Raw genomic sequence first — 26,951 nt, 5'->3', positions numbered from 1 at the left:
TCTCAATAAACTAGGTATCGATGGAACGTATCTCAAAATAGTAAGAGCTATTTATGACAAAATGACAGCCGGTATCATACTGAATGGGCAAAAACTGGAAGCATTTCCTTTGAAAACTGGCACAAGACAAGGATGCCCTCTCTCACCACTCCTATTCGACATAGTATTGAAAGTTCTGCCTAGGGCAGTCAGGCAAGAGAAAGAAATAAAGGGTATTCAATTAGGAAGAGAGGAAGTCAAATTGTCTCTGTTTGCAGATGACATGATTGTATATTTAGAAAACCCCATCGTTTCAGCCCCAAATCTCCTTAAGCTGATAAGCAACTTCAGCAAAGTCTCATGATTCAAAATCAATGTGCAAAAATCAAAAGCATTCCTATACACCAATAACAGACAGAGAGCCAAATCATGAGTGAACTCTCATTCACAATTGCTACAAAGAGAATAAAGTACTTAGGAATACAACTTACAAGGGATATGAAGGATATCTTTAAGGAGAACTACAAACCACTGCTCAAGGAAATAAGGGAGGACACAAACAAATGGAAAAACATTCCATGCTCATGGATAGGAAGAATCAACATCGTGAAAATGGCCATACTGCCCAAAGTAATTTATAGATTCAGTGCTATCCCCATCAAGCTACCATTTGACTTGCTTCACAGAATTGGCAAAACTTCATATGGAACCAAAAAAGAGCCCTCATAGTGAAGACAGTCCTAAGCAAAAAGAACAAAGCTAGAGGCATTATGCTACCTGACTTCAAACTGTACTACAAGTCTGCAGTAATCAAAACAGCATGGTACTGGTACCAAAACAGATACATAGACCAATGGAACAGAACAGAGATCTCAGAAATAAAACCACACATCTACAACCATCTCGTCTTTGATAAACCTGACAAAAACAAGCAATGGAGAAAAGATTCCCTATTTCGTAAATGGTGTTGGGAAAACTGGCTAGCCATATGCAGAAAACTAAAACTGGACCCCTTCCTTACACCTTATACAAAAATTAACTTAAGATGGATTAAAGACTTAAACATAAGACCTAAAACCATAAAAATCCTAGAAGAAAACCTAGACAATTCCATTCAGGACATAGGCATGGGCAAAGACTTCATGTCTAATATACCAAAAACAATGACAACAAAAGCCAAAATTGACAAATGGAATCTAATTAAACTAAAGAGCCTCTGCACAGCAAAAGAAACTATTATCAGAGTGAACAGGCACCCTACAGAATGGGAGAAAAATTTTGCAATCTATCCATCTGACAAAGGGCTAATATCCAGAATCTCCAAAGAACTTAACCAAGTTTACAAGAAAAAACAGCCCCATCGAAAAGTGGGCAAAGGATATGGACAGACACTTGTCAAACATATGCTAACAAACATATGAAAAAATGCTCATCATCACTGGTCATTAGAGAAATGCAAATCAAAACCACAATGAGATACCTTCTCATGCCAGTTAGAATGGTGATCATTAAAAAGTCAGGAAACAACAGATGCTGGAGAGGATGTGGAGAAATAGGAACTCTTCTACACTGTTGGTGGGAGTGTAAATTAGTTCAGCCATTGTGGAAGACAGTGTGGCAATTCCTCAAGGATCTAGAACTAGAAATACCATTTGACCCAGCAATCCCATTACTGGATATATACCCAAAGGATTTATAAATCATGCTGCTATAAAGCCACATTGCACACATGTGTTTATCAGAGCACTATTCACAATAAAAAGACTTGGAAACAATTCAAATGTCCATCAGTGATAGACTGGATAAAGAAAATGTGGCACACATACACCATGGAATACTGTGCAGCCATAAAAAAGGATGAGGTCATGTCCTTTGCAGGGACATGGATGAAGCTGGAAACATCATTCTCAGAAACTATCACAAGAACAGAAAACCAAACACCACATGTTCTCACTCATAAGTGGGAGTTGAACAATGAGAACACATGGACAGAGGGAGGGAAACATCACACCCTGGGGCCTGTCGGGGTGGGGGCCTAGGGGCGGAATAGCATTAGGAGAAATGCTTAAGGTAGGTGACCGGTTGATGAGTGAAGCAAACCACCATGGCACGTGTATACCTATGTAACAAAACTGCACATTCTGCACATGTACCCCAGAACTTTAAGTATAATAGTTTTAAAAAAGAGAAAAAAAAATCACACAGGATTTGGGCCTGGAGCTGGAGTCCTCAGACAGGTTATTTAGCCTGATAGAATTTGGAGGACTTTCATTAAAGAAGTGGTATTTAGGCTGGTTTTTGAGCAAGTGGGAAAATGTGTGGTTAGACTAGCACTGAAAGGGGGAACAACCATAGCAAAGGCACTGAAGTATATGGTGTGAGTTTAAACCACATTTTGGCTGGTATATTTAGCTATATATTGATCTCTAGTGGTGAGAAGGCTAGAAAGGCAGATTGGGACTAAATCAAGAACCAGAATGTCACGCTAAGTCGTTTGTAAGTAGTATAGAAGTACATGAAGATTTTTAAATAAAGGAATCAGTTAGCTTTATCTTATAATAATGAACAAGATGAATTGGACAGTAAAGAAATTATTTGGTAAGCTGGTAAAACAACCCAGACTAGAGGTAGCTGAAGAGCCTTACTTAAATTCAGATAGTTAAGTGGCCAGGGTGTCCTTTAGAGAAGTGGGGTGAGGGAGGGGATGGGAGAAGATCATGCTTGACATAAAACTTATTATAAGTTGTTTCTTGAAAAAGTGACTTAGGATTGGAAGTCTGGAATACTGCAATGGAAGAGTTTTTGTTATTTAACTATTCTCTGAAATTAAAGTACCAATGTCAATAGTTATGTCTGTTTTTCTCTTCTCCATGCTTCCCTTTAATTCTTTACTACTGGTAAGTTACAAATTTCTAAAAATTGTTTATCTGGTTATCAAAAGAGTTCTTAATACATTTTGAAGCAGTGCCAAGTGACATTTTTCTCTTTATTTATATGACGTTCACTTTCTATTTGTTGCTCTGAGTTACTTGGGAAATATTTTTCAGAATGCATGTTTCCTCTCAGCAGACACTCTGACCCACCAGTTGGAGAGGTAAACTATCAGTGTATTTTGAAAAAGTTTCCTGATTGTTTCTGATTCTGTTGTGCCTTTTCAATTGACAATCATTGATGTATTACAAAATGCCAAAGGCCATTGTTTTTCCAATTTAGTACTTTGGCTCAGGAAGATACAGGTGGTCCTTAATTGATAATATCACATATTCTATTTACTCAGCTGAGCTCATTCTAGTCAGATATTGTACACCTACTCTGTACTGAGGATACAGAGATGAGATGTGGTTCCTAGCAACAGTTAGTTCCCTTCCCTCAGCTACTCCATAGTCAAGTTCCTCACTTGCCATAGCAAACAAGCACCAAGGGTGCCATATGATAGATTGTGTAAAACCTGTCTTTTTATCACCCTTTTAGTCCCTGCTCCTTGATAGGGGAGTTTTGCTTTGTTTTACTTCAGTGGCTCTTAGCCCAGATGAACAGCAAAATCCTGAAATTCTTAGTTTAAAAACACAGACATGTGTTTCTCAAGCTTGCCCTCCAGTATCTGATTTAGTAGTTTATGGTTAAGTCCTGGTAATTTGCATTTTTAAAAGTTCCCCAAGTGGTTCTGATGTGCAGCTGGGTTTGAGAACCACTGGTTTGGCTCATTTAATTCCTCCTCACTCCTGATTACACGTTTACTTTAACCTCTCGTCTCCTTTCATTTGATTCTTACATAGTTAGCCGAAACAAAATCTTGTTGACTTTCTTTGCTGTTTCTCAACTGAATAGCAACCGCAGTCATGTCTGTTAATGGTAAGATAGCACTAGCAATACTAAAAAGCATTGGGGTTTAAAGTGAACTTAGAGATAATGAAGAGCTAGTGTTCTCAGGTTATTGTATCCCATCTGCCTTCTCTAGTTACAAAAGTAATTTTTCACAAATACTGACATGATTCGTTAAAATTGTGTTCATTTTTGTATAGTTACCAATATTTGCAGTTGAATAACTTGAGTGGAGGAAGATTAATATGCAGTCAGTTTATGAATTGGTGACTTGATGAACTGGGTAATCTTTGGTGACCTCTGCACTCATTTTTTTAAGGGGAGAATGTACTTTCATTTCAGATAATCTCATATGAACTTTTGGAGAATAACTGTCAACCACACGAAGTTCTTTTGTTACATAGTGTTCTGGAGACCTAAAACCTTTTTCGTTATAATTTATATACCATGTTGAAACAATTTTACTTTTGCCCTCTTCCTTTTCATGTCTTCTTTTAATGTTGCATCTAAAACATTGTATTGTTTTTTCACACCTTTTTAAAAAAAAGCAACAGCGTGGTTTCTTTCATGAAATATTTCCAGAAGCCTAATCCGAAAAGAGAAAAGTATAGCTGGTTAAAGGAGGGAGGAAGCCCTAAAGCTGGCATCTGTGGCATCTGTGGATTCCCTTGAGTTCAGCACATGGTTTAAAAAACCATTGATTTCAAGAGTCTTTGCCCCTCACAAGATCAGGAAAATAGAGCTACATGTACTATTTTTTTAAACTTTGAGGCAAATATAATGTTTTCCCCTGAGCTTAAGATAAAGCTTTTGAAAACATACAGACCTTTTGTAATGAGGCTTTTAACATTCTCTATCAGCTTATATAAAATGAATCGGAAAGAAAATTATGATGCAGTTATTTTTTCCTGAGTTATCAGTTGACAATGTTTGCAGTTTGACTTTCTTACTAGTTAATGACTCTTAAAAGTATTGTGTAAGTATCAACTTAGAATACATGTTCATCCCAAACCTTGAAAAAGTGAAAACAGGTATTTTTGTTATTCAGAATAAAGAGTATAAATGTTTAGTAATTTTTATTTGTTTCTATCCCTCATTTTGGAGATCTCAACAACTATTCTGGAACTTCCCCCCTCACGTTCTGTTTTGCTGTCCCCCTACCCAGTAGCAAGAAACTACTGCCTACCTTAGCACAAGTTTCACAGAAATTTTAATCTACCTATCCACATTCAGCTTTGTTCATGCTATCTGTTCAAACAGAACCTATAGTCAGTTTTCAATTGTCTTTTTAAAGAAATATCTTTACAGAAAGGACCTTTGAAATCCCTTGGGAAGAATTAAACTAAGTCATGCGAGTGTTACAGTTCTAGACTTACGCTTTTGCTACTTAATATTATACACTAAAAAGGAGACAGTTGAAGTGGTCCTGAGTTCTTCGAAATTTGTCTAATAAATCTGCTTTCTGACAGCAAGACAACATTTAAATAATGTAGAACGAAGTCCCTGAATCATATGAAATGACTTTAAGTTTTACCTGTATTCTTCCTTTGCCTTTGTCAGGGATTTCTATTCTAGTATTAATAGCTTATACTAAAATCTACTAAGTTGATCTTAGGAAGAAAATTTCTAGTGCTATGTTAGAAAAAAACTGTTTTTATTTCTAATTAGTGGTGAGAATATAGTTATCCCCATATCCCCTAAATAATTTTAGGATAATCTTGACCAAAAAATCTTTTGTTAAATGCAGTAATTCAATATAATTAAAATGTTATTTTGAAAACGTCTTTGGGACTTAATCTATTTTGAGTTTTTGAAAGTTAGCAAACATCCCAATACTCTCCAGTTTTCCATATATCATATAATTTGGTATAAGAGGAAGTCAAGGTGGATCTTGGCTATTTGAGTAGGAGAAATGCTTGATAATACTTTTTATTATCCTGTGCATGGATTTGGACAATTGCCATTTCCATCTTTTTTTTTTTTTTTTTTTTTTTGGAGATGGAGTCTAGCCCTGTCGCCCAGGCTGGAATGCAGTGGCATGATCTGGGCTCACTACAACCTCCGCCTCCGGGGTTCAAGCGATTCTCCTGCCTCAGCCTCCCGAGTAGCTGGGATTACAGGCACCTGCCACCACGCCCGGCCAATTTTTGTATTTTTAGTAGATAAGGCGTTTCACTGTGTTGCTCAGGCTGGTCTTGAACTCCTGACTTCGTGCTCTGCCTGTCTCGGCCTCCCAAATTGCTGGGATTAGAATCGTGAGCCACCGCCTGCAGCCATCCCCCCCACCTTTTTTTAGATGGAGTTTCGCACCTGTTGTCTAGGCTGGAGTGCAGTGGTGCGATCTTGGCTCACGGCAACCTCTGCCTCCTGGGTTCAAGCGGTTCTCCTGCCTCAACCTCCTGAGTAGCTGGGATTACCAGCATGTGCCACCACGCCCTACTAATTTTGTATTTTTAGTAGAGATGGGGGTTTCTCCATGTTAGATAGTCTGGTCTCAAACTTCCGACCTCAGGTGATCTGCTCGCCTTGGCACCTCCCAAAGTGCTGGGATTACAGGTGTGAGCCACCACGCCCGGTCGCCATTTCTATTTTTAAGCAGTTAAGATTCAGAGCAAAAATACTCACTACTTATAAAAAGAGTTATTTAGTCAGGATTATAAGAAGAAACCTATCTTTGCCTTTATTTACCTTCAAAAAAAGTAAGCTGTAACTCATTATCTTTCTTGAGTTCTTCTTTTTCTTTAGTAAGTCTTGTCACATTTTAGCATTGTTTCTTATTTCAGCCATGTGTCCTTTGTGTAATCCTTGCTCAGTCTGCATGCCATTAGTGTTTTCAGCCTGCTTTGTATTGATAGCTTCTTACATTTCAGTGTTTATAATTGACAGTGCTCTTTAATAATAGTTCGGATCAAATTGAATGGTTGTTATTTCTATAACATAATGAGAAATCTTTTCAGAGGTTCCTTCCATGATTTCTAGTTTTAGTTTATGAAACATTTACAATATAAAATATTCATTTTTCTTTTTTCTTTTTGTTTATATAGAAGTGGTACACCGTCCCCAAAACGAACATCTGTAGGCTCCAGGCCACCAGCAGTAAGAGGCAGTAGAGATCGTTTTACTGGAGAATCATACACGGTGCTGGGTAGGACAAAACATAATTGTTTTTCATTATCTCAGATTAAAGGCATCACAATCACACTGGTGGACTTTCCACTCAAAGTGGCTATCTGTATATTGAATAAATCTTTGCCAGAAGTTCCTCCCAATTGAAACCTAATTACTTTGGGGAGTTTTCAGATTGTCTTATTATTATTGATACTTTTAAAACTCTACTTCAGCTTATATAGTGTTCCCACATCTTTATATGTAAGCTGGGAGGGGGGATAGTAAGGAAGAAAACCTCTGAAGCATTTTATATTCAGAAGAATATTACTAAACATAAAGGTAAAGTTAGAGCAGGTCCTCAGCATTTAGTGTCTGTGTGTTAACATGATTATTCTTACAGGAAAAGTACTTGAATAAAAATTTTTGTGCCATTTTTTTGGGACGAGTAATAGGTAAAACTATGTGACTCATAAGGAGGAGATAAGAGTCAAATCTACCTTTCTGATTTTTTGTAGGAGACACTGCTATTGAAAGTGGACAACATTATTGGGAGGTCAAGGCCCAGAAGGACTGCAAATCCTACAGTGTGGGAGTAGCATACAAAACGTTGGGGAAATTTGACCAATTGGGAAAGACAAACACTAGTTGGTGTATCCATGTCAACAACTGGCTACAAAACACATTTGCAGCAAAGCATAATAATAAAGTCAAAGCTTTGGATGTTACGGTTCCTGAAAAAATAGGTGTATTTTGTGATTTTGATGGAGGTAAATTTATTTTCTTATAGGTTATTTCTTCATAGTTGCTTGCATTTCAGTACCTTTCACTGGTGATCATCTATACAGGATTTCCATTAGTATTGTGGTAAGGACATTTTGATCAGGTAGGCTTTTGATCATCATTATAATCTCAGTTCTAGAATTGACTGGAATGGTATATGTGATGTCTGCCTGGAGCCCTACAAAAGCTGTCATTTATAATATACTAAGTCTGAAAGATTTTGCTAATTTTAGTCTTCAGTACTAACATTTCTTCCATCCATTTTAATTCCTTCCTTACCATATTTTATTACCTGTCTCTAAAGAGTGATAGTCAGAATTTTCTAGTTGAAGTAGACCTTAGAAATTACCTAACCCAGGATGAATACCCCATTTTACATGACATGATTATTACACATTGCATGCCTATATGAAAACATCTCATGTACTGTACTGCATAAATATGTACCTACTATGTACCTACAAAAATTAAAAAAAATTCAAGAAGATACCAGAGCCATATTTTCTGCTATTCTAGTAAACATAAGCTATACAGAAATGATTTACTGTGCCAAACCACATCAAACTTGAAATGAATGGAATGTTCTTAATTTTCAAGTTGCTATCTTTAAAGGTATTCTTCAGAATGACTTGTAATATCTTTACAGGGGCCAAAGGGGTTTCCCCTCAATATCAGAATTTCTTTACTTACAAAATTATTAACACATTGTAGTCTAATCCAAAAAAGAAAAGAAAGTATTCCATCTGCCACACAGTATGAAATTCTTATTACACTATATCTGCAGGTAGTTGCCATTCCTGTGCCTGAAGAACTTTTAATGTGAAGTTTACTGTCTTAGAAAGCAGCCTGTTTCATTGTTGGACAGCTGTTGGTTAGAAGATTTTTCTTAAGTTGACTCACGTTGTCTCCCTATAACTTCAGAAACTGTTTCTCTTAAATTTTCCCTTCTGAATAAACACAGAATTGTGTTTCCTCATTCATATTCACACAATAATCCTTATTTATTAAAAACTACAGGTACTAACATCGCTTTTCTTGCCCTGTTTTTCCGGACCATATATTCCGTTATTAGCTGCCCCTGTTAAAATTTAATTTTTCCAAGCCTTTATAATCTCCTATGGCTGTCTAGTATGTCAGTGTTTTTCTTAAAGGTTGGTTCTTAGAGTGGAACACATGACCTCTTACCAACAAAGGACAGTAATTTGGCTGTGCTATTTGTAATAGTATGACTTAGCACTGCTGACCAATATTGAGCTTGTCCAAAAGATCTAATCCATTAGATCTTTTTTCATGGCATTATGTCAAATTGTCTTTTTCTGCTTTTATTAGGCAGTTTAGGATTTTGTTTTTTTGTTGTTGTTGTTGTTGTTAGGTCTTTTTTTTTTTTTGAGACGGAGTCTTACTCTGTTGCCCAGGCTGGAGTGCAGTGGCTCAATCTCAGCTCACTGCAACCTCCGCCTCCCAGGTTTCAGCGATTCTCCTGCCTCAGCCTCCTGAATAGCTGGGATTACAGGCACGTGCCACCATGCCTGGCTAATATTTGTATTTTTAGTAGAGATGGAGTTTCACCATGCTGGCCAGGCTGGTCTCAAACTCCTGACCTCAAGTGATCCACCTGCCTCAGCCTCCCAAATTGCAGGGATTACTGGCATGAGCCACCACGCCCGGCCAGTTTAGGATTTTAAAAAATAACTCAATGTTATATGTAATGCAAATGAAGACTATTACATTTATCCTTTTTTAGTTTCATCTTAATAGATTTGGCCCAAATTTCCCCTCCTCTTAAAATCATCTAAAAATTAACTTGATAGTTATATTTGGAAAAAATTTTAAAGCTCATTGAATTAGTTATTTCATAAGCATATTCTCTGCAGTCATCTAATGTATAATAATTTTGAAGATGACATAATATTGAACTAAAGTAATTCCCTAGATGTTTTTTCTCCAAGTTGACACTTAAGCTAATACCAAATTTTATTATTTTAGTAATATCATGCCCAAATAATTCCATGAGCTGTCAATTAATTTACTCAAAAAAGGAGAAAAAGTAATTTTGGCTTGATTTATTTTTAGTGATGACATGTTAGCTTTGCTGTGTTTTTTGTTTAACTTATTCGCCTTGAATCAGTTAAATCATTTTCCTCAGGATAAATGGCAAATTTATTAGCACACATTTTTTTTTTCTTTTTCAACTACCAAGGCAATATTTGCTTATCTTCTTTCTCCTTTCCCATACTCTGTGAGTCCACAAAGGTAGTAGTGAGATTTTAGTCTAGAGCATAACGTATGGCAAGAGGAAGTTGTATTGTGGAATAGGATCAGATTCTGAGAGCCTGGAAAAATAATAATGGACTGGTCTTTAGTAGTGGGGAGGGGTGGTTCTGCATGTTTTAGAACACTATAGTCATAACATAATCTAGTTTTAGAAATATTAGAGAGTCAGTGGTTAAAGATGGAAGAGCTTGAAAGCATAGTGAGCATAAGACTTTTCAGGAAGCAGTCTTCAAGCAGTGTAGAGCAGGACTGAGTCTCTTGTTAGCTATTAAACCCTTATTGCCTGGGTAGTGCTTTTCACATAGAAAGCCCTTAATAAGTGTTGAGTAACTGGCAACAAGCATCTGAGCAGTGGAGAATTAAGAATGGATTTGACAGTAGAATTCATAGGAGTTAGTAACTAAATACAGATCAGCTGAAGAGAGGCAGTTGAAGATGACTTTGAGGTTCCAGCCAGTGTGATCATTAGGATGACAGTGTCAACAGGATAGGGAACATAGAGTTTTGGGGGGAAATGAAATGCCAGCAGGATAACCATGTGGCATGTTTAGCAAGCATTTTGAAATTCAGTACTAGAATTCAGCAGTTAAGTAGAGCTGATGCTAAATATTTGAGACAGCATTACAGAATTGCTGTGGAAGACTGTTCAGAACAATATATTTAAGCATTACTGTTCTGCTATTTACTCACTTTGTGATCATATATACTGTTCTGCTGTTTACCAACTTTGAGATTAAAGTACTGGGTACTTTACATACATTACCTCAGTTAAACAACCTACATAATAGTGTGCATAAGTACTAGTTTCCTTTATCTTCCTCTTTGGTGGCAGTTGATTTATTAAGGAAGCATTATATAGAGAAAAGAGCGTGGACAAAGCAGCTACATTTAGAACAGGAAGAAAAGGAGGAGATTGCGAAGTTATCCCTAGGGTTATGATACAAACCAAGGGAATGGTCATCAGAGAAGAGTTTCAAGAAGTGATAACAATTGTAAGGAGGCCATTTGGTTGTACAGTTTAGGAGGTCAGACAGACAGCTTTTATTAGGGCATGATCCTATTGAAATATATACTGTGAGGTGATTTTAAAAATTAACAAAGCAGGTCAGGCATAGTGGCTCATGATTGTAATCCTAGTACTTTGGGAGACTGAGGTGGAGAATTGCTTGAGCTCAGGAGTTCAAGACCAGCTTATACAAAATAACAAGACCCCGCCTCTATTAAAAAATTAACAAAATTGAAGCAATGATAATTATACTGTGATTTCAGAGACTGGAGTATCAGTATGGCATCAGGTAGGTAGAAGACAAGGTTTAATAGAGTACACCTTAAATGGTGATTAGGATTTGGACAGAGAGACTGGTTACAGGAAAAATAAGGAGGAGGAAATGGTCTTGGTTTACACTGGGCTAATGAAACCATTTGTTAAATACTGATCAAATAAGGAAGTAGTTTGTAGTAAATAAGTAGAATAGTGCTAGATTATAGAGGTATTATGGAGGTCTTGAAAACCAGGGGAAGAAAATTGGATTGGGCTTTTCCTTAAGCATTTGTCCTTATGATTTTCAAGTGGGAATAATTAATCTAGTCCTTAAAGTTTATGACAAAATTAATGCCAACTTATATATTATTACTTTTTTTACATGATTATGCATTAGAATTAATTAAGTGTTACAATTTTTATATAATAAATTAGACTTTTTTTCCTTTTTAGGTCAACTTTCATTCTATGACGCAAATTCAAAACAGTTGCTATATTCCTTTAAGACAAAATTTACTCAGCCAGTACTACCTGGTTTCATGGTTAGTATGGTTTATATTTTATATATACCTAACATATTTTACTTGGTTTGGCAACTTTAAGGAGAATATTCTATATTGTATATTTGGAGAAGGAGTATATTTTATTTTTTCTTCATATTCTTCTCCCTTTCCCTAATTCACCCTCTCCCAAATCTGTGATTGTTTTTATATATTTTTGGTATATTTTATTGAAGTTAATGTTAATACATGAAGTACAGAAATCATAAATATGTAGTTTGATGATTTTTTTAGGACTGTACTCAGTATGTAACTAGCACCTAGAACATTACGAGAACCTCAGAAGCCTCCTCTAGTGCCCATTTCCAGTCCCTAATGGCCCTTCTCCAGTGTTAACACTGTATTAACTTTTAATATCCTAAATTTACTTTTCTTCCTTTTCAATTTTATATAAACAGAATCATACAGTATCTTTTTGACTCAACAGTATGCTTGTGAGATTAATCCATATTCTATGTGGTTATAGTTCATTCATTCTCATAGCTGCGTAGTTTTCCATTCTGTGACTATATCAATTGATTTATACATTTTAATTTAGTTGGATATGTGGGTGGTTTCCATTTGGGGGCTTATACAAATAGAACTGCTATGAATGTTTTTGTTCATATCTTTTGATAAATGTATGTGTATCTTTCCATTGAGTATATACCTATGATTGGAGTTGCTAGATCATATGGTGTATGTATAATCAACTGTAAAACTGCCAGTTTTCCGAAATGGTTGGTTATGCTGATTTACAACTAGCAGTATGTGAGAATTTGAGTTCCTTCAAATCCTTGTCAACACTTGGTATTTAAAAAAGAATTTATGTCCTTTTAGTGGATGATATATTACATTGTGGTTTTAATTTTCATTTCCTTGATTACTAGTGCTATTGAGTACCTTTTTATATATTTGTTGACTATTTGTGTATATTCTTTTGTGAACTGGCTATTCAGATCTTTTGCTTGTATTTGTATTAGGTTGTCTTCCTGTTTCTTATGGGTTAATTTGTAGGATCTTCTTCACTCTGGCTTTCCTTTTTCCTTATTGGTATCATTTGATAAACAAATTTTGTTTTGTTAATTTTGTTCAGTTTATCAGTTTTTTCATTTACAGTTAGCACTTTTTGTGTTCTGTTTAAGAAATCAGTATGCACCCCCAAGGTCATGAAAATCTTCTTGTCTTCTAAAAGCTTTACCTTGTACATTTAGATATAGACTGCATTTACAATGCAAGTACAATGTAGGATTGATGTGTTTGGTATGAAGTAAGGATCTAGATACGTTCTTTAATTCCCCGTGGATATCCAGTTATTCCAGGACCATTTATTGACAAGATCATAGTGCACTGTCATCTTTGTACAATATTAGATGACTGTCTTTGTGTGCTATGTTGAATGTATGTATGCACACCACATAGCATTTACATCCTATATAATTGCAGGTCTACTCAATTTCAGGCTGAAAGGAAAAATTTATGTTTCTCCGCACAAAATGAAACATGGTTTTGAATTTATTTATTTAAGCAAATGTTATTGCTTTTTCCAGCTCTTAACCTTCTGCATTTTTTCATAGGTTAGGCTCCCGTGGGGAGTTCTGGGATCCAGTTAAAGTTACCATTACTTTGGCTAGAACTTTCCTTAAATTTGGGGGCTACCTCTGTACATCAAGATGGTATATTTCAAATGCAGACTTGGAATATTTTCCATGTATGTTCTTCTGTCATCACCCCTAACTGTAACTTGTCAACTATAAGGAGAAAGTTTTCAGAGTATGAGTGGGTTGAAAATACAGTGCTTTTAAATCTCATTATCCATAATAATTATTTATTCCAGATACTTTAATCTCTTAAGTTTAAAACAATGCTAATAACCAGGACACCTATTTTTACGTTAAAAGTAAGTTATTAGTGACTAAAGTTATTGCTCATGGAAACATAAAGATATTGGAAGAGTTGTTTCTTTTTCCTTTTTTTTTTTAAACTTTGTACAAACCTCTGCCTTATTTTGCATTTTTGGCTATTTTTCCAAACTGGTCCGTCAAGGATGAATTGTTTACTGTGTGGAATGCCGAAAATTTTTTTCCAAGTCTTAGGTGTGCTTTTATAAAGAATACATTTACTTTTAATTTGAATCTATCTCATGTATGTGTGTGCTGAGTTTGTTTTACATTCCAAATACTGTAATTATATTAGTGTCATAAGATACTGCAAGAAATTATTTTCAGCTTGTTAAAAAAAAATTTCCTTCATTGAAGGCTTGCTTTCATTAACTACGTTAATGCCTGTTAAATGTTTTGTGTACAAGATTAATTTTTAAGTCAGTTTTATTGAATTTATAGTATGGTGCAGTTCTGTGGGTTTTAGCAAATGCCTACAGTTGTATAATCACCACCATAATCAAGATATAGAACATTTCCATCACCCTAGAAAATTCCTATATGTTCTTTTATAGTGGACCCTTCCACACAACCAGCCCTAGCTATCAGTAACCAGTTCGTAGGCCCTATAGTTGTGCCTTTTCCAGAACATCATATAAATAGAATTGTATGGTATGTAGCCTTTCGATTCCATACCATGCTGCATTTGAAATTCATCCATGTTGTTGTGGTGTCAGTATTCTCCTCTTTTTCATTGCTGAGTAGTGTTTCATATATGTATGTGTCACAGTTTATTCATTCATTCGCCAGTTGAAAGACACTTGGGTTTTTCCCAGTTTTGGGCAGTTATGAATAAAATCACTATAAACATTTACATACGGGATTTTCCCTTGGGTCAATACCTAAGAGCAGTAATACAGTTGCTGTATCACATTGAAAGTCTATGTTTAACTTCATAGGGAACTTCCAAAATGTTTTCCAAAGTGGCTGTACCATTTTTTGCCTTGCTATCAGTGATATGAGAGTTGGTCATATCCTTGCCATTATTTGATATTACCAGATTTTTGTTGTTGTTAAGCCATTTTAATAGGTGTGTGGTGGTATGTCATTTTTTTTTATTTGTACTTTGCTAATGACAAATGATGTTTCATGTGCTTATTTGCCATTCATATAATTTATTTCAAGTATCTGTTAAAATTTTTTGCTTACTTTTTAGGACTTAATTGTTTTCTTTTTTTATTTTTTTTTTATTTTACTTTATTTTTAAGACAGGGTCGTGCTCTGTCACCCAGGCTAAAGTACAGTGGTGCGATCACAGCTCACTGCAGTCACAACTGCCTGGGCTCAAGTGACCCTCCCACCTTAGCCTGGGATTACAGGTGCCCACCACCACACCTGGCTATTTAAAAAATGTTTCTTGTGCAGATGGAGTTTTGCCATGTTGCCCAGGCTGGTCTCGAAGTCCTGGGCTCAAATGATCCGCCAGCCTTGGCCCCCCAAAGTCCTGGGATTACAGGCATGAGCCACCACCACACCTGGCCTCGTTTTCCTATTTTTAAGAGTTCTTTGTACAGTTTGGATGTGAATCCTTTATCAGATATATGCTTTGCAAATATTTTCTCCTGGTTTATGGTTTGCGTTTTCATTTTCTGAACATTTCAAAGAGAAGTTTTTCATTTTGACATGAAGTCCAATTTAGTAATTTTTTTCCCTATTATGGGTAATGCTTTGCCTAACTGAAGGTCACAAAGGTTTTATGTTTTCTTCTTGATTTCCCTTTGCATCTTCATGCTAGATATTTTGAGTAAATATTTTTCTAAATCATTTAAATAATTTCCAAAAAATAATATAGTAATTTTATAATCAGAAAGTTGCTTTGTATTTTGGGAGTTATCATTACTGAGCCTGATAGTTTTGAAAATTTATAATGTTAATTATATAATTACAAATTTCACAGTTCGGTAGATTCTTTGGTACAATAATCTAGTTACTTAGTAGATACTGAACACTTAAGGATATAATTGAAGGTGATGATACTTAAACCACTTCTAGAATTTCCCTTGCTTTAAGCTTGTGTCTATTATTAATTCATACCTGGTAGTTGATGATAGTGTCAGTGATCCATATTTTCATATTTTAATTCTTTTGACTGTGTCCCAAATCTTATTTCTCACTGTATTGAATCATAGCTGCTCTGTTCACAAGCAAAGCAGTTTTAACTTTCACAAAGTCATTCACATTTATGATAAGTAATAGAACATGGGAAGTGCATCTGGATATTGGGATTTGTATTTTTGTCAGGAGTCCTTCTTAATTATAAAAGAGTTCTTACTGTTAACACAGTAGGGAAGAAAACAGTGGATTTTACTGTTAACAGAAGGGTGTTAGATTTTTATAATCTCAGGCCATATCTCATTATCAAAACCAAAAGCATAATTGGGAAGTAAGTTGGTACTTTGTATGCTTCCCTTGGTTGTGAAAGTTAGCATCAATAATGATAGGTAATATCTTTTGCCTAGATTAAGCCGATTAAGTTTCTCAATTTCTGCAGCCCTGAGTTCCCTCTCTTGGGTGCAACTTCAGTTGGTTCTGCTACCACCAAGACCTCCTCTGGCCTCTGTGGTTCTAAAATAATTCTGATTTAGTCTTTCCATTTCCCCTCAGTTGAAATATGATTTATCTCTTTGAGAATGATTGATGTTCATATGTGTGGCATTTTACCTTCAAAATAGAAAAAGTCACTGAAGTTCTAATTTGATTTGAAATCTGACAGGTTTTTTTTTTGTCTTTTCTTAGGTATGGTGTGGTGGACTTTCTTTGAGTACTGGGATGCAGGTTCCAAGTGCTGTGAGAACACTTCAGAAAAGTGAAAATGGAATGACTGGTTCAGCTAGTAGCCTGAACAATGTTGTTACTCAATAGTGTCTACTCAGAATACGTTTACCCTCCCTCTTGATTGGGTGGCCTTTTCTGTGCAGTTATTAATCACAGGAATTTGTGAGTAGTGAAAATCAGCTTTGCTGTGTTCTGCTTTGAGGCCTGGAATCTGTTATCATTAAACACCTAGTTCGAAGCATTTGCAGGAACCTACTGTACAGTATCATAGAAGCAAGCAGATACCAAGCAAAAAACTGATGATTGAAGAGGAAATGGGGGAAAAGGCAGTGTTTAATTAACATAAAAACTCATTTTTGTATTTCTTGGATTACTTTGACTCTTCTAATGTTTAATTACATATAGTAACCCTACGGCCTGGGAGAAAAGCTTTTAAATCTTGCCTTCTTTCTTCTGTACTTTGTCTTCTTAAAATCTCATTACTATCTATTATTTAGTTCTAACACAGAAGCTTTAAAAATACATAGTCCTCTAAAGTTTTCTAAAAATTGAAATCATATGTTGGGAATGATAAAAAGGTTTTCAAATGGTTTATTTTTCCTCTTTTATAAATAAGTTTTACAAAATTATCCTCTTTTGTTTATTGACTAGGTTGTATATAATTTTCTTTTTTCCAAAATACTGTGATAAGAAATTTCTAGACACAACAGCTTAAAATCACCCAAATTTCAGTTTTTTACCTACTGCACTAACAATGGCAAGGGGGGTATTCTTTATATGTTGCCTTGTTTAACTAGAGTTATTTTCATTCCATCACTTTATGTGATGGGTAAGATTTTTAAAAGCCTTATATTTTTTGATTTTGTTGTCTAGTTTAATCCTACGTTTAATAGTTGTGTTTGGTAAAATTCCCACTTGAATGTGGCACTGATAATAATTATGCTGATTTTTAACATCTCTAATAGGAATGAAAGTTTGTTAAAGTTACATAGAAGACTGAAAAACATATACCACTTAATTTTTATCTAAGAAGGATAGGTTATAAAGGAGGTACCTAAATACTCAAATAATGTATATATTCTTTTTCATAACATATGGAATGCTTTAAGCAATTGTTTTGAAAAAATTCTGAGTATCTTTGACTTAATTGGCACGAGTTTTTCAAGCAGCCATTCATTCAGAGGTTTGTTTTCTCTTAGTCCTTTTGCTACATTCACTTTCTTTTTAAAGAAATGTTAATTATTACAAAAATTGACATAGATGTCTTTCCCAAACTTGGGGTAAAACCCATGGTTAAGTGGAACATAACTATTCTTAAAAAGTCAATTATAATTTGTAACTCACATCCTTTGAGCTAAACTAAGTTAAAATTACAGTATTTAATAATTCCTTGGGCATTTTTAAGAGGTCTGAATTCGTATTTTTCTTAATTTTTGAAACTTTTCATTTCTCTTGTTGACTTTTTTCATTCTCATTTAAAATATATTGTGCTATGATAACCAACCTTCTTCCAAGGAGTGACCATTACTGCCTACATTTGAGTTGCTTTCTACATAAAGACCTGTGTAATAGTATTAATAATAGCTCATTCTCTCTAAAAATGTACTGCTGATAGGCTGTTTTGTTCCCTTGATAAAGCAAATGTAAATGAGGAATTTTATTTAAATTGGAATATTGTTTTTCCAGAGGACATTCATATCTGCACTATTATCTGATGACATGTTGGTAATTTTAAAGACTGCAAGGCAGTTTAGAGAATGAGTAAGCCGGCCGGGCGCGGTGGCTCAAGCCTGTAATCCCAGCACTTTGGGAGGCCGAGACGGGTGGATCGCGAGGTCAGGAGATCGAGACCATCCTGGCTAACACGGCGAAACCCCGTCTCTACTAAAAAATAGAAAAAACTAGCCGGGCGAGTTGGCGGGCGCCTGTAGTCCCAGCTACTCGGGAGGCTGAGGCAGGAGAATGGCGTAAACCCGGGAGGCGGAGCTTGCAGTGAGCTGAGATCCGGCCACTGCACTCCAGCCTGGGCGACTGCGAGACTCCGTCTCAAAAAAAAAAAAAAAAAAAAAAAAAAAAAAGAGAATGAGTAAGCCAATAGATAGTCTTTTGATTCTCCAAAGAAATATAATTTTGGCTTTTGTTCCTCAGAGAGAGTTTGAAAGAAATTTTTAGATGTTCTGTTCACTATAGAGGGCCTATTCCAGGATCTAAATAAAAGGGAATTTATAATTCCCTTCATAGACTCAAACCTGAAAGCAGAAATGTTTAGTAGTTGAGTTGCTTTAAGTGAATTTTAGGAAATATGACACAGAAAAGGTCAGATGCTGTTGTATAAAATTTTTTATTACTATGTCTTATATAATTCTTTCTTCTTATTAATTCAGTGCCTTTTTCCTCTAAGCATACTCTTGGTCCATGCCCCATGCAGGTGTCAACTAATGTTTAAGCTACAGAGCATTGTTACAGTGGTGAGGGCCCTCTGTTGCAGGGGCATGGGGAAAAGCATATATGAATCAGGGGCTGGAGGAGTGTACATGATTCTCGTGTTCATATCGTCATTTGAAACTCTTCACATAAAATTTTCTAATATTCATTTGGAAAACCTCTCTGCTGGAGAGGTTTCATCTCTGAGAGGTTTTGTAGTAATAGTGTAAGTTCAGTAAATCCAGAGTCCAAATTCTCATCACATGTATTACTTGATATTAAATTTTGCAATTATTACTTCAAAATAAGAATCTGAGGATTTCTTCTTACTGGCCTTCTTAAAGGTCTCTAAAATTAAAGAACAAAATGTGTTTTTTTGTTTAAGATGTTTTTAGTTTATTTCTTGTTAAGTTAAACTGGAGAAAGTGTCATCCTCATTTTCAAACTGAAAACTAATCAAATATAGTGCCTGTTTAGTCTCAAAATAAGGTAACTATTGACTTGATTATAATATATAATATTCTCATTGACATTTGAATTTTAAAATGTTGAGCTCAAAAAAAATAATAAAATAAAATGTTGAGCTCTTGCTCAATTTAATACATTGGAAAAAGTATTAAATCCTTTGAAACATCTTTTGTTGCTTATTTAGTTTTTGTTTCCACAGGTCAAACATGATTGCTTCCTATAAAAGAAATGCATGAGAGGTTGACTATAATGCATATACCATAGGTGTAAAACAGTTGTTTTATAAAAACATGCATTTAGTATGGCATTTCTCTTTTAGCAACTGAATTCCAAACCAGTTTTATTAAGCTGGATATAGAAATGAAGGAGCTGCCTTAAGCACTTTAGAAAAAGAATTTTTTTACAATTCATTTTGACTCTTATGGCTGACCATGTCACATTGTCTTTAAATTTTGGTAAATATGTAGATACTAAGCATTAATAACTAATGCACTCAGAAATTTAATATATAGCAATTCTTTGAATGTTCCAGGTGTAGGTAAACTAATCGAAAGTATTAAGGACATACCTGTCTATACATGGGTTTCATTGATGGCATCTGTATCATCTTGAGAAATCGTGAACTGCTGCTGTATAGCTAGACTTTGCCTATTTACTCTGTTCTGCAAACAGTAGTTTTTCCCTGTGTTATGAAAAGAGATATATTGGCTTGCTTTAATTTACTTATTTATGAAATTAAAGCATGAATAATATGTGTAATTTGAATTTTTTGTGACTGATCCTTGGCAGTATAAATGATAAAAGTAAATGTAATGGAATCTTTTAATTAGGCTAAGATATGCTATTTTATAACTTACATAGAATGATTAATTTTCATCTATATACTTTGTCCATAAAATTATAATTGTCTATGTAATTTTATTGTTTCTTATGGAAACAATTGGAAAAGTATATGGAAAATGATTATTTCAAAGAATATTTATTTAAAGAGGAAAGTGTAGACATCTTACTATAAAATATGTGATTCCAGGCTTAAGAAATTGGTTATATTTTAAAAAATTATTTTTTTAAAACTGTAATTTGTTTTTAAAAGATCAGTCTTCATTCATTGACTAATTCATACAGCAAATATTTGAGTGTTCTTATGGCAGTAAAAATGTGATTACTTTGTATGTACATTAACCAAAACCAGTGAAGTTTGATGGACTGTGCTTATAGTTTTGCAGCTTTTGAGTAGTGTGACAGAGTTTGCCTCTTAAAAATGTTTTGCTAATAAGTCAGAAGTTTAAAATGTGTTGTAGTTTGCTAAAAAAAAAAATCAAATTAACTACATATAAAATGGTTCACTTTTATATAGTCACATGTAATGGGTCTGAAAAAGTTTCTTCTTTGATTTTGTAGTTACTCTAGATATATTCTTTTAGGGAAGTGTATGGTCAACATAAATTTACTCAATATACAGATAACCACAAAGTTGTTATTTTTAACCAAGATATACATTTCATAATGTTGACACTGGAGTATTATAAGAGATCATGAATGTTTCCTTAATTATCACGGCAAGATTACCTCACGTTCAGTATAGTTTAGTTTTGTGTGTATCTTACAGTATGCATGTTCTGCAATTATTTGTGATCCTGATATGTCACATATAATAGCTTTGTTACCTGGAGTATTTGATTAACCGAAACAGTTTAAGCATTTCGAATTAGTTGGAGTTTAAATGGATTACATTTGGTGTATGTTGTCTTCATTGAAAAGATATTGTTGGATATGCCATATCAAAGTTAGCATTGACTTATAAATAAATACCAGAATTTGCCAGAGTACACTTTTCTCTTCACATGACTCAATTATTAAATAAAAGAAGATTTGTTATTTCTGGGTCAATATAAGCTACTGACTTCTGATGCATAATCACTTAAACTATGTGAGTTTAAACTGGTATCTTTTCTTAGTGGTACCCATTCAATGTAAGCTGATCCATGGGAGTGGACGTGTAGAGGATTTCACAGTATGTAGAGCAGAAGGCAGGTGAATGTGTTTGCTTTGGCTTGGAGCTTATTAAGTTTTGACTAGGGTTAAAATAAGTCAAATAGTAAGTGGTAAAACACATTTTTGTTAGTATTGGAACTTTTTGGAGAACATAAGGGCTATGAGAATGCATAACTTTTTTTTTTTTAACATTTCCTTTATATCTAAGGTACCAAAGCACTGAGTCTAATTTACCTATTAAGGGAGACTCTTTAAAATCAACTTTATAACTAATTCATACTATAAGACAGATAATAGCTAAAATTTTGGAATAATTTATATTAAAAGCCACAAGTCTTAAAAATCCCTGGATATGATATAAAAAGGATTTTGGCTTATTTTTTGAAGTATTTAAAATTAATCACCTTAGCTCTACCATATACTAGATCTGTGACCGCTGCATAAATTGTTTATCATCTTTGGGTCTCTGTTGCCTTATTTATAAAATAAGTGTAAGTTGTTCAGCCTACCTCACAGGGCTGTTGTGAGGAAATAAAAATGAAATGGAGTATATGAACTTGCTTCAGCAACATCAAAGTGCTATGTAAATGTAAAGTATTCTTTTTAGCTAATAATGGATTTAAGTGTTTGGATAATTCTAGATGCATTTACTTTGATAAAGCCTGTGCTTAAAGTGGTATCACCAGTGATTTCAAACATGATTTTAAAAAAATCAAAGAAAAACCCCAATTAAAATGCTCTTTAATATTCATTTAATTTGTGCATGACTTGTGGCCTTTTTATATTTTCTCAAGCCTATTACTCTAGAGCTGTAAAAGCTGTTTCACAGCATGGTGTGTCAGTGTAGAATAGTGGCATAAATAAATGAATTAAGCTACATTTCCATGCAGGCATTTGCACTTTGAAGTTTGGGCTGCCCAGTGCCACATGCAAAGAGTGAATTTGGTCTAAACAGTTCTTTCCAAACAACCAAATGACTGGGCAGTTTGTTGTCACTGGATAAATGATATAAAATGTAACCACTGAACATCTGACAACTTTGTTGCATTGTCATTTTTTTAAAAAGATGAAGCATTTCAAAATCATGTTAACCTGGATATCTCTTGATATCTCTCCTGACATATTTGTTTTGCTTTAAATTGGATTAAATGGTTTACAGGTTATCTGAATCTACAGATTCAGTATGTCTATTATCTGGACATGGTTTTGCTATGCAGTTGTGATAATAAAAATTCTAATTCCTCAGGTTTGGCCTTTAAGTTATGGCTGAAGACCTTTAATGAACTACAAATGATGTACTCAGTGCTGCACAGTAGTGTTTTAAGAAGCACATGGCCTCATTTTCCTTAGAAACAAGACAAAGCCTTTTTAAAATGTTTTTTTTTTCACTTTAAAATAGGGTATTCAAAGTGGAGTAACTTGTATTTTGAAATGATTTTGTGTTCTGTATAGAATGTCCCAGTTAAGATTTTACAGAAGCACCTGGAATATCTCATTAAAAATTTAAAAACTCTTTTCCTGCTCTCTTTTGCTTCATTGTTTGATTTTATTAACTTTTATTTAAGTATAAATACAATATGCTGTTGGGGAAGAGAATATAAAAAAAGTCATAGTTCCTTTGCCTAAAAAGCTTAACATTTTAGAGCACTACTGTTCAACAGAATTTTATGCAATTATGAAAAGTTATTTGTGCAGTCCAATACAGTAGTGACCAGCCATAGGCAGCTACTGAACACTTTATATGTGGCTACATAGAGTTGCATATTGCTAGTAGCCACTGTTTTGAACAGTGTACCTACAGATGGAAAATGAAACATGCTATGTAAGTAAGTATAATATAACTTAAGAATTTGGTTTCTTTGGATCTTGCCACATGTTGAGTTATATTTTGGTAGATGGTAACTAAGAGTCAGAATCAGAACCTAAACCTTTTAAAAATTCTTTTTCTAACTTGAAAACAGTTTAGAAGAAAAAAAATCAGTGAGACTGGAGCTCCTATAACTAAGAAGTTCTGTAAGAAGAATGAAAAGAGACTGGGTAGTCTTGAGTCACAGGAAGAAGAATGGACAAAGATTGATCAAGAAACCACTGTAGAAGATGGAGAGTGAATGGGTGCAGCATTTCTGGAGAACAGTTTTAGCAATATTAAGATTTTTAAATGCACATACTTCCTTAATTTCCATTATAAGTATTTCTCTTACATATGTACTCACAAAAAAAGCCAATGTTAATTGCAGTATTACCATAGCTAATAGTAGCAACCTAGTTATTAATTGAAGACCTACAAATTTGGATGACCTTGGAGGTAAATTCCTTTTCCTTTTTTGGTAGCAAGGTTCAGAACTGGTTCAAAAGGCCTAAGTTGCCTCAACAAAGGAATGTGATAGCAGAATTTTTAAGGCTCCCTTTTCTAACTTGCTGCACCAGCAGACTACATTAAGTAGTGTTCTAGCTATTACATATTCTGCACATTCCCCTCCCCAATAAATGTTATAAATATATAGACCATTATGACAATTGGCTTAATTAGAGCCTTTTCCTTGGTATACCAGTTCAATTGTGCCTGGCTGGGAGTTCTGTGGCATAAGAGCTCAGGATATTATGTGCACTCTACTTTTCTGTCCAAGCTTTTCCTTACTAAACCCCATTTTACACTCACACTGTATGGTATTTGTATTTATTTATTTTTGCACAAGGTCAGCGCAACAGCAGACGGTTAGATTGTGGTATTTCCATGTGATCCTACACAGCTGTTAAAGGATATGCTGTTAATGGAAGTGCGTTCATGATATGATTAAACAGAAAAAAGTCATCCAGCAATATATAGAGTACGATACCATCGGTGTGTGCAAGCACTTATACTTGGGTAAGAGGGGACCCTGACCTGATACCCACACACTCTTGCTGTGCTTCTCTTCATGGGATGAAAAATTGAGGAGCCAAGGGATTATGCCTACTTGGAATGCATGTTTCTTTACCCACTTCTATACCATGTTATTGAAACAGTCTTTCGTTGTCTGAGATAACACCTGGAGTTCTTGTCCTACCTCCAAGACGATTATGGAGCACGGACAGAGAGGTGAGGTTAGAGCGAAAGGGTGAAAGAAGAAAGCTCTTTGCCAGCAGAGAGGGGATCCCCGAATGGTCGTACCCACCATGAGCCTGGGGTCCAGGGTTTTTATGGACGAAGGGGAAGGAATGTGCTTATTCCGCGGGCTGTCTTGGAGAACGCGTGATGGCTTGGCCCGGGGCCAGTCAGGAGGTGAAATGATGATTCATAGATGCTGCTTAGCTTGGCCCAGGACCTATCAGAAGCTGAAGTGAAAGTTTGGCCGAGGACCAATCGGGCTAAGGTGGACATAGCAGCTGGACTTATAGTCCTAACAAAGGAAAGTAGAGCGCCCACCGGAACCTACCAGAGCCCACTGTGCCCGTGCCTACAACAGGAGAAGAAACTTTTCCTGGGAATCTGCTGACTATGCAAAGGACAAAGGCATTTCTATGCCAGGCCTTGTTCCCTTATCTGAGTGAGCTCGAGGTTTGTGTAAGTTTTTATCCAAATGGGCCGTAGGTTTTTCCATCTGTGCAGTTGTGGGCATGTCTCCAGGCACAACATCTTGTGCTAGTTCCCTTATTGGTGCCTGCAGCTTTTTTCCCAGGCTGCTTTTTATGTTATCTGGGGATGAGGCACTGACCCATGGGCCAGGGGCTCTCCAGGACCCTTCTCTTGTTACCTACCTAAGGCAAGCTAACTAACAGGATCCCCACACTCTTGCTGTGTCTCTGTCTGTGGGATGAAAAATTGAAGAGCCAACGGATGCCTACTTGGAATCCATGTTCCTTTACCCACAGAATTCTATACTATGTTATCAGCCAGGACCCCAGAATTCCTTGCCTCATCAGCCTGAAGCTTGCCCCCAGGATATGTGCAGGCCTTTTGTCCAAGTCCATCCTGACAAAAGACTACTACAGATGTCTATACCCCAATGGCCGGCAGTTTGTGGGAAGTACAGATGAAGCTTGGATGTGCAGACTGAGTTGTCCACATGCATGCCTGATAGGCCCCCATGGCAGGCTTAAGCTAGAAGTAAAAAGAGATCCAGGGGATCAGGGAAGGGCAGGCCAACCCTAATGTCACTTTCTAGTACACATCTGAAGAATCTGCGAATTGCATATTTGAACCTAGATTTCTGTTCCTTGAGAAGAAATGTGTTAAAGTAGAAGAGTATAACATTTTATTTGTTGGTTAACGCTCAGCTATTTAGACACTGAAAATGTGTCAGGGTTGACTTTCATTTGTATTCTTGGCCCAGACCCTACAAATGTTAGGAGTGGGCCAGGATGCTTGCTTGTGTGCACAGCTGAGTAGTTGATAGAACATTAATATTTACTTGTAAGAGAGGCTGTTTGTATGCATCCTTGTACCCTCATCTTTCAACTGCATTTGCTAACCAGGTTAAAGCATACTGACTGACGTTTGCCATGAGCTGAGGGCTCACATCTGACCTTTCAGTATGCTTGATAAGTAACACTGCTACCCATTGAGTTGTATATTTACCTTCAGTTATGTTTTTTCCGAAACCTGCTTATGCAGGTGGTAGTCACTGTTGTAGTCATACAAGTATGTAAACCAATTATATAAATATATAAACCAATATAAATATGAAATGAGTATGAAAAGATACTTATAAGTAGGGGAACCATTAGAGATGAAGAGTTTAAAAAGTTGCCAAATTAGTTGTGGCCAAAGTAATTGTGAGTGATAGGGGAAGATCTGTTTTAAAAGAAATTCCAGGACTCCAAATTCATATTCCTTCACTTGTATCTTTAAGTTCCTGGTCCATTTTATAGAAACAGAAACTAGAAATGATGGGTGATGCATTATTTCTATGGTGTTCTAAGAAAAACAAGTGAGATACTCTAATCAGTTGGTCCATACTTAAAATGAACTTAGTTCAAATCAGAAGATTGGCCATTGTAATCCTCTACTGAAACTGCCTTTTTAAAAAGGTTTATTCAGAACTAGATTTGTTATACACTTGAAAAGTATTTACTTCTAAGAACCTGATAATTTTTCCCTTTTCCTGTTACTTTTAATTATAATTTCCAAATATACAGAAAAGTAGAAAGCCAGTGCTTTGTGCTCATCACCTAATCAATTGTGAACATTTTGCCATGTTTGTGCCATCTATTTTGTTTTAAAATGTCACCTGTAAGTATGCTATATGCATCAATGATGGTTTTTTAAAAACAGCCACATTCTGTTAACATTCTTAGCAAAATTAACAGTAATTCTGTACTATTATCTAATGGATCAGTCCATACTAAAATTTCAGTTGTCTCAAAAATAGCTTTTTACAGTTAGCTTGTTCAAACTAGGATCCAGACAGGGTCCACACATTGTACTTCGTTATATCTCTTAAGTCTTTGATTTTGTAGTAGTTCCCGCTGCTTTTAAATGCCATTGATTAGAAAACTGAGAAATTTGTCTTGTAGAATGTCCCGTTTTCTGAATTTAGCTATTTGCTTCTCTATATCCTGTGTTAGATCTAGAGTTTGAGTAAATGCAGGTTCAATTTTTAGGCA

The 26,951-nt window shown here is 35.4% G+C and overlaps 1 protein-coding gene across 6 annotated transcripts in view; it reads left to right on the top strand.

Moving 5' to 3' along the window:
* Positions 1-18,293, top strand: part of FSD1L (fibronectin type III and SPRY domain containing 1 like) — an 87,907-nt gene extending 69,614 nt beyond the window's left edge. For 3 of the 6 annotated variants that reach the window (XM_033237902.1, XM_033237901.1, XM_033237899.1), the window contains 4 exons: positions 6,846-6,946; positions 7,425-7,676; positions 11,678-11,766; positions 16,440-18,292. In XM_033237902.1, the coding sequence (XP_033093793.1) occupies positions 6,846-6,946; positions 7,425-7,676; positions 11,678-11,766; positions 16,440-16,565 (568 nt within the window). In that variant the 3' untranslated portion in view covers positions 16,566-18,292. Of the gene's footprint in view, positions 1-6,845; positions 6,947-7,424; positions 7,677-11,677; positions 11,767-16,439 lie in introns of all 6 variants that reach the window. The other 3 variants (XM_033237900.1, XM_033237903.1, XM_033237898.1) reach the window with 2 other exon arrangements.
* The last annotated feature ends 8,658 nt before the right edge of the window (positions 18,294-26,951 follow it).

This window comes from Trachypithecus francoisi, unplaced genomic scaffold (assembly GCF_009764315.1).
Source record: "Trachypithecus francoisi isolate TF-2019V2 unplaced genomic scaffold, Tfra_2.0 Lachesis_group16, whole genome shotgun sequence".
In the NCBI taxonomy this organism is placed as follows: Eukaryota; Metazoa; Chordata; class Mammalia; order Primates; family Cercopithecidae; genus Trachypithecus; species Trachypithecus francoisi.
This window is presented reverse-complemented; position numbering and strand designations above follow the sequence as displayed.